Source organism: Annulohypoxylon maeteangense (assembly GCF_022496945.1).
Source record: "Annulohypoxylon maeteangense strain CBS 123835 unplaced genomic scaffold GGS22scaffold_12, whole genome shotgun sequence".
Taxonomy (NCBI): domain Eukaryota; kingdom Fungi; phylum Ascomycota; class Sordariomycetes; order Xylariales; family Hypoxylaceae; genus Annulohypoxylon; species Annulohypoxylon maeteangense.
In genome coordinates, this window is record NW_025953259.1 from 937235 (window position 1) to 951242 (window position 14008).

A 14008-nucleotide genomic window follows, 5' to 3' on the forward strand; every position below is an offset into this window, starting at 1 on the left:
GGTTGGTTGACTGGCCGGCTGGCTGATTGGATATCTAGGGCGCGTTTGAGAAGTGGATAAGACTTCAAAGGGCGGGCAGGACAGTAAAACCTGTTACTGACATGAAATGCCCTCGTAACAAGAAACACTTGACTAAGACCGTCCAGGCCGGAAGGGAAGGGGAAGGGGAAAGAGAGGGAGGGGAAATAATAAACAAAAGCTGGATCGGGAAGTCCTAGGTGCGGACCCGAAGGTATGATGTGGGTGGCTTGAGTGACACAGATTAGGCCCGAGACAAGAGAGCTTAGGAGAAACAAGACTTCGAGACAACGTGCACGCCGGTCTGGGGATAGTCTCCAGTTTATATACGTGAGATGACGGCGACGGATCTAAAGCTTAATAATGGTAACGACAGAAATAACAAGGTACATACATAACTAATAAGAAACTAAGACTAGGTACTTAGGAGAGGCGACAAGCGAGGCAGAGGGCGACCGAACCGCAGACAAAAAAAAGTGGGAAGTCATCAGGGACCTCGGGAGACAGTCCAGTGACAGTTCGAGCCGTCAGCTTGTACGTATTAGGTATCATACCTAGTAGTAAATCGACCAATCCACACTGGCAGAACTGAATGTACGGGGTGTTGTATGTAGGTACGAGTGGATGTATATCTCGGTGTCTCCATCTCCACCCATCGGGAAACAAAGCAGCAAAGGGGAAAGAAGGGGGAAAAAAGGATCATGCTACCAGACTTCGACTACTCAACTACTCGACAGCTACAGCTAGAGTGTTATACTACCTACTAGGTAGAATGATAGGTAGGTAGGTAGGTAGCCAGGTAAGTATGTACATTGGGACCCTGTTCGTTTCCTCTTCTGTACATGGAGATGCCAGGACTAACCCTATGGGATAGAAGCAGGGATGCATTGGGCTTGAGGAAGAGTGAATGGTCAAATTGACGGATTGTACGTATGTTGTATGCAATTGGCGGCTGGAATTCGGAATGGACTTGAACTTGGGCTTCTAAGAAGGAAGAGGCAGTTCGAACGGGGCCATCAACCCGCGCCTACAGGTATGACGACAGCACTAGCTGCAGGTTGGGCTGGTTTAGAATGTTCTTTCTTCCAGTCTTCCAGGTTGCCTCTGGTTGCTTCAGCCAGTTCAGCCAACAAGGCACGATGGTGGTGTGAAATCGGGAGAAATCCGACAAGAAGAGACGTCCGTTACGTTGGTACGCTGGTAGGCTAGACGACCTAGCAAATCCGGGGCTCCCCTTGGGGTCAACCGGATGCAGGATTCATGTCAGACGACCCATGTCCTATGCAAGCCTATGGCACACTGATTTCCGATTTTTGATTTTTTTTCTGGGGAATGCGGGAAATAATTGTCTGATTTAATTTCATTGTTCGATGCATGTGTTTTTTCTTTCCTTTTTTTTTCGAGCTGTAATATTTTTATTTGGAGATCTGGTTGGGGGAATTGAAGGAAGGGGAATTGGGAAGAGTTAAGAAAAATTACAGGTAGAAAAAAGATAAACATGGTACTTTCGTACATACATGAACTTACCCACCATTACGTACATACGTCTAGACCTCACAGCCAAGGTAAGAAGTAGGTACACACATATCAGACATACAGCACCTTCCTTAGGTATCTTCCTTAGGTACCTTCCCTTACCACCATTGAAGGTAGCAGCATATCTTACCCAGGATAGGTACAAAGACTCGAGACTTCGGGAAACACGACTAGTCGCGGCTAAGACGATCTGAAGAAAAAAAGTAAGATGCACAAACAAAGTAAAGATGACGAAGGTGAACATGAGCCTCAGCAAAGATATTATGATATGATGTCATATGAGGGGCGCAATTATATGAGGAGACTTGGGGGAAGCTGGGGGAGAGTAGTATGGGCTGTATAGGATTGTATGGGATTGTATGGGGGAGTAGTATGGGGGGGTATGGGGGAGGTTTCAACCGTCTTTACAGTTTCTTTCGCTTGATACCCTCCTAATAAGCTCTAATAACCTGTGATTAGCTCCTGCAGCTTCTGATCAGCTCTTACTAGATGGATATTCAAGTAGGTACCAAGCTAGGTACTTACATAGCAGTAGCTCTCAGCGCTCTTACTCCGCAGCCTCTGTTACCTCCAACAAACATCACCACATTCGTTTCAATTACTGCCCTACCACCCGTTGCACGGTTGCTTCGGACTTGTCAGGTCTAGCCTGTCTGGCCTGTCGACTACGGCGCATACAGACCCACAAACCCCATAAAATCCATAAAATCCATAAAAAGGGTCAGACGTTGGGTTACACCGATTGCACACGGCCTCCACGACAGCACGAGAAGAAAGAGGGACAGAAAAGACCGCAAAATTCCGTGATACCGGCTTGGACTGCGTAGACAGTGGCACCCAAGACCCCGAGATACCTAAGCTGCTAAGACACCCAAACCACCCAACACCGTCGGGGGTTTCATTCCAGACTTTCCAAGGGGAACTGGGGGGGACTGGGGGGGACTGGGGGAAGCTGGGGGACTCGCTACTGTAACTCGGTAACCAATTCGATCTCGAGAGATGTATTGTACTTATGTATTTTGTCTGCCCCGTCTGTGGTGGTATGTAAGATGGTAAGATGAGACGACATGTTTGCTACCCAATGTCAAACTGCCGACTTTACGTGGGGTAAATGGGTGGGAGCGGATGTCATGAATGATCCTCTTATTAGCTTCCTTGACCTATTTTGGCTTTTTGGCTTTTTGACCTTCTTGACCTGGAAGCCTGGTCGTGATTAGATAATTCATGTAACGACTCTCACATCACGATCCCCGGTGAGTATCAAGGTGAGAGAGTGGAGAGAGGAGAGGGGAGTGGAGTAAATAGGATCATTGAAGGCGAAGATGATTAAACTAATTTACGGGGCATTTTTAAAAAAAGATACCTCCTACCTATTACATTTGCAGATTCTGGGGTAACTAAAAAAAATAATAAAAAAATAGAAGAGACGAAGGATTCGTCGCGAAGATTTCAGACGCGATAATGAACACGAAAGATGTCAAAAAGAGAATGAAAGGATTTGGATTGCGGCGAAAAGAAGAGACGCTCAATCGCGGCGCTAAGCACGTTTACATCTTAGTATTCGTCGACCATTACCAAATACGTCATCGAGAACGGCAATCAGCTTGTCGGTTTGCTTGGGATTACTCGAAGATCCATGGATCCCCAGGGGCTAAGCGTTTATACCCTGCCCTTGTCCCTTCCCAAGTCTTCCTAGCAGGCAGCTGCTAGGTCCTTCCCAGGCTGCCAGGCAGTCAGGTCTCCCAAGTCTATCTGCTAGGCTAGCTCGTCTAGGTAAAAACCCACCGTCTTAGCGCTTCGTTTACGTATGTGACCCGCTAGTCTGCCGTCGTCTGCCGGCGCGGCGCCTTTTCTTCTATCTCACTCTTTTCAACTTTTCAAGGTTGTTTCTTGAAAAAAGTCGCCGCATAATTACTTGGCATGCGCGGGATACTGGCTTGAGCTTAGTTATCTAGCTCTGAAGATAAGAACTAGGTAAGCGGCGATTTTAGACGATTTAGACGATTTTAGATCGAAACATCTCAAGCATCTGAACTCATCACAGTGTCAGCAATTTTGACCAAAGCAGCTGTCAAGTCAAGCTTTTGCCTGGCTTCCTACAGGATTCTTGGCGAACATCCCGGTTTGGAGGTGATGAAAGATGGAAATGGAAGTACCATAGTATCCTCATTCGTGCTAATTGTATTATGTAGAATAGAGAATCCGACCAGCGATCTCAATCAGCTCTTTTCAATCCTCCAACTTCGATTTCGCTCAAGTCCGAAAGTGTGACTAAAACAGAATCGCCTCTTATATATGCCCCCCTCGCATCATGAGCCGTACATCTTTACCTTATGAGCGCATCGGTCATTTATAATTAGACGCTATGGACCGCATGCCCCGTACTTTCGGTCCGGCATGCTTTGTTGGTCCCGTAAATCATTGCGCTAATTAGAAGAGTCGTGCAATCGCAGTTCCTAGACGGGCCTAGTGGTCCGCTCACCATGTGCTGTAGCGAGATTTTCTTCGATGGGGAACCCGAACGTTTCCTTTATCACTTTTATCACCGCTTCCTACGACCCAACATCACTACTATCTGGGACCACACGATTCTTCCACTGGGAGATAGCTCGGATTCTCTGAGGTTGGGCAACCGGTTCCAAGTTGTGGCCATATCCACCTAATACAGTCACGAGACCTAATAGACAAGCACATCGAATCACCGAATCACTCTTATCGCGTTCCCACGCTTATTAGCTGCTTAGGTAGGTAGCATCAATTCTACCCAAGGTCCAGTTGTGTGGACCCGGAAGAATAATGATCACGGAGTTCAATTCAACGTCATCTCAAGTAAACGACGATAAAAGTAAAATAAATGAAGTCAAGCCATATAGGTACCTACACGGAGAAGGCAACAAAAGCTTCATGATATTATCAATGAAGGCTACTAGGTAGGCAGGTACCTAATACCCCAGTACCCTCATATATTAGGTACCTCTATATATGGTCAATATGGTTGTTGAATTATATTGATAGTATCGAAAAAGCCCGTTTGTCGGCGGGTATGGAGGTACTCCTTGTCTGGGACTTGAAATGGTTGAATACTCGAATGCCTCAACTGAACAATACCGACATGATTATTTAGTTGACCGATACTGGTTGCAGAGCAGATGAGTCGTGTTACTCGAATGCTTTTCCCCCATTGGAATGTGGAGGGCTTACGGGGTCTAAGACACTGACTCATCTGTTTCCCAAACCGTAGTACGGTTTATGTTGTCATTCAATGAAGAATGGAGGGTTTTGCAATGGCCGCGACTAGACAACATTCTAACAGGCTTCTTTTCTTCACTTTGGCAATCAGGCGATGCATCAGAAACATTTAAGCGTGGGTGGTAATGTTCATATGGTGTTTAATGAACTTCTTAAGGGCCAATTTATTATTCTGATGTTGGTAACATCAAAGGATACTAGGTTAAGAGAACCCAACACTAGATCCCATAAAACCCTCAGGTGAAATTGAAGGTTCTCGATGATTGGTAATTATATATATAGAGGTATATACCTACCTACCAGGTAGGTATCAGTGAGTTACCCCTTTCCACAAGAAAGAAATAGGGGTGATAACCTTGGAAGGTTAAGGCGTGGGAGGAATTGATTAGATGCAGCCTAGACCTTTCTTCTTGACTTCGCGGAATTCCAACAGAAACATTAATATCCGTTTTCTACACTTAACCATGATTGCCTATTTCCAACAGGCTCGTCTAGTTCTGAGTGTTTACTGACGTGCTTGTATAATTGACCTACTGCGCTATCAATCATCAAAGTCCGGACCCTACACACCCGACTTAAATTTCTTCATTTCTCCCTGTCAAATGTTCCCGACTGTGTGGCTCGGTATATCCTTTAAGCCTTTACGCGAATGCAGACGGATATTCTAGCCACCCAGAAATAGCAGAGAACACGGGGTCTGAAGTCGCTTCAGGCCATCTCCGAATCGTAGACCAACCTGGATCTCTGCATTGCTGTCTAGGCCGGAGAAGTCTTCTTGGTATAGCCATGCCCAATGTCGCATACCTAAACGAGCGCCGTCGAATATGAGATCCCATCACCTCATCCTCAGTCGAGATGAATTCATGCAAGACACGGATCGCCGTTCACATCCCTAAATTGGTATGTTAAAAGAGCTCTTTTCTTTTCGGGCTAATGCAGAACTCGTAGCTTGCGTGCTGCGGGACATGCCTGTGCCGTGCTTGTGCCGTATGCAAGAGGCGAATTGTAAGCAGGGTCGAGAATGCAGACCTGCGGCCGCCATAGGGTCGGGTAAGCAGTCGCTGACAATGCCTGCAGCCCCTCTTTGCTCTCCCCCAACAAGACTAACTTGTCAACTGTCAGGGCTCGAAAATAGAGCAAGATCTATCAGGCACGAAGAGCTTTCCAAATCATTAGTCTCGGGAATCCATGGGGAATCTGATAATATTTGCTGACCTCCACCTTGTTACCGTCGCGCTGGGTTTATATTATCGGCCGAAAGATCTCCGACTTGCGTTGCTCTAGTCGCGAAGCAATCGCCTTTGCCTCTACGTAAGTTACGCATACCGTCGCTCATCTGAATGAGAGTAGGTAGCAGGCAAATTACGTGGATCTGGCGGTGGACTTCGATCACAAGGCAATTTTATGTTGAGGGGGGCGATATTTGAAAGGTAAGATGATGGTTAATATGGATCGCAACACAACGAACTGACTGCTTTGCATCTCATACATATATAACCGGTCACCTTCTTGAATTGGGTTGCACCTAAAGTGAGTAAGCTGATCTTGTCGGTGACCCAGGATATCTTATATCGTGGTGAGATTGAACGTAGTAGTAGATCAAGCATACGGATAGTATAATGATGATGAAGGTATGGATTCTACATCGAAAAGAATTAAAGGAACAATAATGTTGACGAAGCAGCTAGTAGGTACCACGATGTGCCGTAGTGCTGCGTGCTGATTCGATGTCTTCGGCAGCTGACCCGATTGGGGTGAGGTCAGACATGTAAAGCTTCTATACCCCTTTAATCAAATCTACCTATAGCTATCTACCTATTCTATACCTACCTACATACAGAAAATTACCTAAGCTCAAGGCATTTGTAATTCAACTTAGTAGATTCTACTTACTTGGTATTGTGCCAGGTACTGGAATCCATGTATTAGAATTAGAAAAGGCCTATGGCTGACAGGCCATGCTTGGCATTATTATGAATACGCCATTACGGTTGCGAGGTAGGTCATGTATGGCTATACTCTCCTTTTCGGGAGATACAAGTTACGCGATTAGAATATTTCCGAGATATGGCAGCTATAACTATGTCGAATAACTTGATTTAAAACTTCAATCAAAAAGAGCTGAGGGGGTTGACAAATAATAATTCGTAGGCAATAATACACGATGATATATCCCCAAAGGGACCTAGCCTCTATGCGACTTCGCAAGGGGTGAACGCGGGAGATCCTCGAAGTTCTAGATGCCCTGCATACTTCCCGTATGACATGCAGTGTAATCCAGCAAGGCGAGATCAGCAATCCGTGATTCGGATTATCTCGGGCTTGCTCCGTTGACGCTGGAAGATGGACTGATTTTCTGCCCGTATATCGGACTATCCCGGCGGTCGTGCATGTGAACATGGTTCCGACGCTTCCATAGCCAAGTCTTCCTACGGTATCGGAAACGCGCCTGGACCAAGACAAGGCTTTGCCACCTAACCGTATCTCGTGTTATCCGACAGTAGAATAAGACTTGCTGACCAAAGGTCGGGTTAACGTGGACCCCCATCTACGGTTGGCCGCGTAACGACGTTGGAAATTGTTTCCGAAACGGGTTGGCTGCGTCGGATTATATACTGAAAGTAGGCCTGATAGGGAAGTGGGGAGTAGGTAGGTATGCGTTATTATAACATTCGAATCAATGAATGGTTTGATGTATTACAATAGAGAGATATGTCCTTGGGTTGTAGGCTGTATGAGGATTTGGAGCGGTCTCAGACAATTCAGTTTGACTGTGATGTCTTCAAATGCACATAGGTACCTAGGTAGCAACACTTGATGCGATAGATTTGAAAGAAATCCATACCAAGAGTAGGTACCTACCTACCTAGCTGGTAGTCAAATCCTGATAAAGGATTCTATTGATACTAAGATGGGCACCCCGATCTTACTTATCAATCCGGGAATAGGTATCTATCTATTTACTAGATACCACCAGGACGAGGTATACCTTTCTGCAGAGTCCATTGTCTACCTAGGTAGAATAAAGAAATTCTTGTTCATTGAGGCCGACCTCCTTGTTCACCTTGGCCGCAATGGGATTGATGAATCCTATTACAAGAACAATGGCCAGAATCCGAAGAATATTAAGTGATCGTTACCTAGTATCCAGATAACATAGTAATCATCGTCAGTGATTATTACCTAGGTATTTACGAAATCGGTACCCGATCTCTTCACTCACGCTCACATAAACACAAAAATGGGTAATCATGTGCAACGAAATTGCCAAGTTCTTAAAGAATGTTTCTCTAACAATCCCCGATTCGAGTATAAAAGATTAATAGCCTATGGGAACTATGGCTCTGCACATCAGGTGCGGTACACTGATGCTAGCCAACCAGACTTGAAGGAATTCTTGGTTAAAAGGGCTTTTGAGACGCAAAATGCGGAAGATGCATTGAGAGCAGAGAAAGGGTACTTAATGGTATGTACTTTCCGAAGAGACTACGGGAAAGTAAGACAGAGTTCCCTTAGATTGACATTATGGAAATATACAGAGGTTGCGCGGTAGCAGGCATATAGTTCAGGTTATTGACATTCCCGATAACCCTCTACAAAATGGGCCGCAATCCAACGTTTCCGGAGAATGGCTTATATTAGAATGGATACCAAACGGCAGCCTGAAGCGTTTCATGGATAATGTCTTCGTTATGGGATTGGCACCACTGCCAAATCGTTTACTCTGGAGATTGTTCTTCTGCTGTAAGTCAACCCGTCGATTGAATTGCTTCCCTTCTCATACACGGGTATATAACGAGACCTCGTAATGATAGTTGAGCTGACGGGAGTATAGTGATACGAGCCTGTACCGCCATGGCCGTAAGTAGTTTCGTTGGTTACTAAAGTCATTCTGATGCCCTCTGCTTTCGCCATTATCATCATCATCATATTTTATTGGGAGTCCGGCAGCCTAAATAATTCATGGTCTCTAGTCGATACTGATTCTTTGTTGGGTGTAGTGGCCTGCTGAACGTACGGACGACTTGCTACAGGACGAAATACCACAGGAACGTGTTCGACCCTCAACTTTGGAACATAACGACCTCCATCGTGGGAATAGTATGTGGACACCTCTCAATGAATACCTACCTAGGTACTTTGACTAGCTGGAGAAGTAATAAGCTAATACAGACTTAGTTCTTATTGGAGATTTTCTTCCCAACATAGAGCACAGAATTTCACCGATCCTAAAGATCATCGACTTTGGTCTCACTGGCGAGTGGGCTTGGGCCCAGGGCGCAACTCCTCGCGGCGTACCGGGCAATTTGTGGGATGTTGGAGCAGTATGTATACCCAGCCAAGAGAATAGCTTGATGTTTTGATCACCTTCTGACAAGCATGATAGATCATGTCAATGTTGATAACAATGGATCCGTATGTAAGGGTCGAACTGCCGGGCGACTGCGACCCTTACGAATTAGAGCATGGTTCATTCCAGTTAAGGACACAGGCGCATGCGATTCTCCCGTTGAGAGTTGCAGGTCAAGGACCATTTCCGACGGTTGACAACATGCTGAAAATTCACGTTGCCCAGTGTCTGGCGACAGATCCTAGAGATCGTCCACCCCTAGACTCCATGCACAGTTGGATAACGCGTGCTATAACAACCAGAGATGGAGATTATTATGGTGTTGATTCTGAACAGGACAGAGCGGTTGAAGAGCTCTGCAGGAGAATCCTTTTTGAACCCCCAATCCCTCCAGCAGGAGGAGGAGACGGCGCAGTTGGCGGAGGTGCGGATAGGCCAATTGAACTTTCATAATAAAATGTCTACCTAGTTAGTTGCATTATCATCGGCGAAGAAGAGTTGGAAACTTTTTAGGCGGTGGAATCTCTCTTGCACATTTTAACAAAAGGATAATTTGTAAACTAAATCTCATCTTTCATGGTCATATTATTCTAAAATTAAATAATAATATCAGGTTCCTATAAATTCTCATGTTCGAGTGTATAATTTTTAAGCTTTTCTTTTCCTTCGTGATACACTATGAGAGGATCTCAATACACTAAAATATGATAGTTTCATCAACACGGTATTATACCGTAATCCTCACGAATAACACAAGATTTGGATTCATGTCGAACTAATGAGTACCTACCTACCTACCTAGGTAGGTAGGTAGTCACATCCATGGATGTTAGTGTTGCCTGCGAATAGCGCTAAACCCCCCAACGTATAAGCCCCTATTTCATTTTAGCCGGTTGTAGCTGATTGGGTACTGCCTCCAACAATGGCCGAATCTAGCAATTCCCAATCGAGGATTACCTACCTAGGTACCTAGGTAGGTAATATCAATTAGCTATATTATACCAAAGAAGAACTCACTAACCATTACGCGAAAGAGTTCCAGATTTTCTCACGGTAGGTAGGTAGGTACCTATATACGTTTATTAAATGAATAATATGTACTTAGAAAATTCGTAGTTTGAGCCTGATTTTCAATTTAGACCACTAATCACGAAAGATTTCAACTTGTGTACTGAAATTGTATTCTAAGATAAAGCACACACTCCGAGTCTATGATGAATATCCAGTTTTACCATATTGGAACAGGCTTGTTTATACCCTGAAACTTCGGCGGATATTGTGCAACGATAAAAAACTCCCAGACAACGCAAATTGTGAGTATGACACCAGAAACATAATATATGGCGTTGTCGAAAACCTCGGGGATCGTTAAAACCCAAAAACCGAATGGAGCGAAAGTCCAGATTGTTCCGACAATGTTAACAACACAAAAGCCCAGAGAGAGCCCCCTTCTTGAGCCCCTTCGTAGGTAATCGTGGATTGGGCCGATGACGATGAGTACATTTGTAAGACAGAACCATTGCATCAAGCATCTTTCGCCCATCAACATTATTCCCAAAAGAACTACAGCGTACATTGCCAGCTGCATCGCTATCGCATACGTGATTATGGAGCGAACGTTGAATTGGGTACTACTGAAGGTAGTCGCGAATTCAGCCTCTCGATCTTTTGTAAGCGCTCTGTGAATGCAATAGATCTCCAAGCAGGACCAAACGAAGAGGGCAGTAGAGGTGCCCCTAAGAAACCAGTGCTCATTGTATCGAGTAGCAGCTGAACCGAGGATGTACGACCAAGTAGAATCATGGGCTAGATAGAATAAGTGCATCCAAAAGGGCATCGGACTTTTCCCTTCCCTTAATGAAAGTCGGATTGCGTAGAAATATTGTAGATAACCAACAACATAGCTGGCTCCTGCAGCTAATAGAAGTGGCTTGTTATCCCAAGAAAACTTTTCTATTAACCGCTGGTAGTAATCAATGTCTGTCATAGTGAAGTGGGTATATTGTAGGTATATATAGAGAGAAGAAGATTGGTACTAATGGTTTGTCTAGGTACCTATTATGACAAGGACTGTTAGTACTTAGGTAGAACGAGAGACCTAACAAGCTGATGAATCTTTATGGTTTTAAGGTCTATGAAAAAGGGATCACGGAACCTATTTATCTCCCACAAGAGACCGGGCTCCCGGGCTACATTATGTTCTCGGGGCTTTAGCAGTGACATATCTGATCCTTCCTGCATATATTGATATGTATTTATAATCAATGATCATCCAATAATAGTGAATACTATTACGCATTATCACACCAACATACTCTTGGCACGTATCTCGGCATGTCATCCATGGACCTTAACTCGAGTTTTGGGATAGTGGTAACATCCTACGCAAAAACACCCCCATTTTCTAACATATAATTTCAGTCTTATGGAAAGTCCTCATATGGAAATAACTTACCTACCTAGTAAGTACCGAAAACTGGGGGATTGACTACAAGTGTATATAAACCGTTATGAATTAACTAAGATCCTATTCATAATGGATCAACAATTCTACAAGGATCTTTTTACATATCATTATGACACCTCATCGTGTTACCCACTAAGAAGCATAGAGTTGCATTTTAAGTCGGGGGCGTTTCTAGGGCTCCGAATACGCCGACAGGTTAGGTAATTCGGCGCCGAATTCCAATGGAGAATGGTTCGACCGTAGACTACGTTCGGTATAGACATAGTTACATCAAGATAATCTAGAGGATACTGCCGTCTGAGTCGATCAAACATCCGATGGAAATCAAAACTCGATATCTATACAATTGATTGTACGTCTACCATATACTTCAACAAGGATATATTACTTCATAGTAGCTAAGCTAACGACAAGCAACAGGATTTCATTATAAGCCCCCCTAAATATCAAATCTTGTAGACCAACTTCTTTCCGCTGACTTTGCCCTGTCTCATCTCGTCTAGACCTCCAAGGATCCCCTCCAGGCCACCTTCACGAAGACTAACTGGGTGGGCCTTTAGTTTACCCTGGGCAAACAGATCTTCGGTAAGACTCCAGAATTTCGAAGCAAACTCGAAGTCCTCAGGGGTAGCCTTCCATTCCACACCAAACTTGGAAAACGTCTCGCCAATAGCCACGTAGCCCAGAGTCATGGCAGAGGTAACATCCTTTCGAGGAAACTCGACCGGTAGAAGAGCGCTATATTTGCCACCCTTAGGACCGATCGCCTCAGCCGATATGGCGGGAGAGGAGCCTTCGGAGATGCAATCAAAGACGTGGGCGATCTCGCCGTTGGTGACTTTCAGGATATCGGCTCCTACAGTGGGCGAATTGTAGTCGAAAACGTGGTCTGCGCCAAGACTCTTGACGAGATCGAAGTTACGGGGCGAGCAAGTGGTGACGACTTGGAGACCAGAAAGCTTCGCGTACTGGATTGCAAGTGTGCCGGTGGCGGTGCTACCTCCGTAGATTAGAATTGGGAACGATTTCTTGGCCGGCGCGTTAGGCCAGGGGAGTCCGAGTGATTGGTAGAGTCCTTGACCAGCGGTAGTGACACCCACACCTAACGTCGCCGCTTCCTCTATTGGGAGGTTATCGGGGACTTTGATGGCAATGTTGGAATGTGCCACAATGTGTTCAGCGAAGGCACCATCATCCTTCCTATCAGAGTTTCCTATAATCATGAATGAGTAAGCATACGTATGGATAGGCATTTGGTGGGGGCACCCCCGAGGCAACCCCTTTTCTCGCACAAACTTACCACCATGAACAAAGCCAGCGATCTTATCGCCGACTTTCAACGACTTGGTTACGTTGGGACCAACTTCCTCTACGATACCGGCATAGTCGCAGCCCACAAAGCAGCCAGGGGCACCGTATCCATCGATGTGCTTCCAGTCGGTAGGATTGAGAGCTACGGCGACAGTCTTAACTTTGACGAAGCCAGGACGAACCTTGGGGATGGGAGCATCGGGGATCACTGCCGCGACCTTTTCGGGCTGAATGACAAGAGCTTTTTGGGAAGACATTTTTGAGAACTGGTTGGAGCTTCTGTATGTCGGATGTTAGGTGTCTAGTATGTAGTGATAGTGAGAAAGAGAATGAGACTTACGAGTCGGAAGAAAACAGAGGTCTTCTTCACTACCTATTTATATTTATATTATCTACCTGGCTTGTCTACCAATGGACAACAAGGCATCGACATAAGTCAATTAGAAATCAGTGGTGTGCGGTGGTATATTTTCTGCTGACAAACAGAATGATATAATTGTGGCTTGGGTCGCAGAATTGCATTCTTTGGATGCGATTGCGATTCCCATGAATATCCGGCTACACGAATTTCTCTTAGCGGCTTACAAATTCTCAATAAAACTTTATCCCGCACACTTAATAAGTCTAGTTTCCACCGATCTGGAGCGTTGCATCCGTTGTGTTGGTGATTGTGCCTCAAATCGCTTAGACTCCGAACCAAGGTAATTCCACACCTCAAAGTTACGGTAGGCACCTAGCAGGCAGTTGCTAAGCAGCCTAGTCTAGGCTGCTGGGTACAGGGGGGTTGCTGTTTCCAGTGGGTAGGACCTTTCGTTTCACTGTTTCAGGCTTATTTCAGGTCGTTCTTCACTGAATTTTTGCGGGTACAATACCTACTAGGTACATACCTAGTAGTATAATCTGGGGTAATGAGGCACAGATAAATCATTCCAAGTTTTTTCACCGACACTTGATGACTGTGCAGGTACTAAGAAAGGGAAAATAATAATCACGATGGCCTCTTTTTGCGCCGTAACTAATACTTGGACAACTGCCCTAAAATACTGGGATATTGCCCATGCTAATTGAGAGCGATG

At 45.1% G+C, this 14008-nt stretch overlaps 3 protein-coding genes across 3 annotated transcripts; 1 reads left to right on the top strand and 2 right to left on the bottom strand.

Annotated features, from left to right (window-relative positions):
* Positions 1–8000: 8000 nt before the first annotated feature.
* GGS22DRAFT_195252 (kinase-like protein) lies at positions 8001–9723 on the top strand. The gene is made up of 6 exons (XM_047965643.1): positions 8001–8269; positions 8343–8547; positions 8639–8664; positions 8805–8904; positions 8983–9128; positions 9191–9723. The coding sequence occupies exons 1-6, from the start codon at positions 8045–8047 to the stop codon at positions 9605–9607; spliced, it is 1119 nt and encodes a 372-aa protein (XP_047817417.1). The 5' UTR covers positions 8001–8044; the 3' UTR covers positions 9608–9723.
* A 594-nt stretch (positions 9724–10317) lies between these two features.
* On the bottom strand, positions 10318–11302 carry GGS22DRAFT_167470 (uncharacterized protein). The gene has a single exon (XM_047961981.1). The coding sequence runs from the start codon at positions 11139–11141 to the stop codon at positions 10383–10385; it is 759 nt and encodes a 252-aa protein (XP_047817418.1). The 5' UTR covers positions 11142–11302; the 3' UTR covers positions 10318–10382.
* Positions 11303–11889: 587 nt separating this feature from the next.
* Positions 11890–13758, bottom strand: GGS22DRAFT_167472 (oxidoreductase-like protein). The gene is made up of 4 exons (XM_047961982.1): positions 13273–13758; positions 12922–13211; positions 12043–12834; positions 11890–11974 (listed from the first exon to the last, which is right to left on the bottom strand). Exons 2-3 carry the CDS (start codon positions 13187–13189, stop codon positions 12068–12070), a joined length of 1035 nt encoding a protein of 344 aa, XP_047817419.1. The 5' UTR covers positions 13190–13211; positions 13273–13758; the 3' UTR covers positions 11890–11974; positions 12043–12067.
* Positions 13759–14008: the final 250 nt, after the last annotated feature.

What these genes read in the sequence shown, in the direction of transcription:
- GGS22DRAFT_167470 (XM_047961981.1), bottom strand. Translation starts at nt 11,141, where the DNA reads ATGACAGACATTGATTACTACCAGCGGTTAATAGAAAAGTTTTCTTGG.
- GGS22DRAFT_167472 (XM_047961982.1), bottom strand. Translation starts at nt 13,189, where the DNA reads ATGTCTTCCCAAAAAGCTCTTGTCATTCAGCCCGAAAAGGTCGCGGCA. An exon ending in CGCTGGCTTTGTTCATGGTG is followed by an intron (nt 12,835 to 12,921) that starts GTAAGTTTGTGC and finishes TCATGATTATAG; the next exon opens with GAAACTCTGATAGGAAGGAT.
- GGS22DRAFT_195252 (XM_047965643.1), top strand. Translation starts at nt 8,045, where the DNA reads ATGGGTAATCATGTGCAACGAAATTGCCAAGTTCTTAAAGAATGTTTC. An exon ending in CAGAGAAAGGGTACTTAATG is followed by an intron (nt 8,270 to 8,342) that starts GTATGTACTTTC and finishes GGAAATATACAG; the next exon opens with AGGTTGCGCGGTAGCAGGCA. An exon ending in CTGGAGATTGTTCTTCTGCT is followed by an intron (nt 8,548 to 8,638) that starts GTAAGTCAACCC and finishes ACGGGAGTATAG; the next exon opens with TGATACGAGCCTGTACCGCC.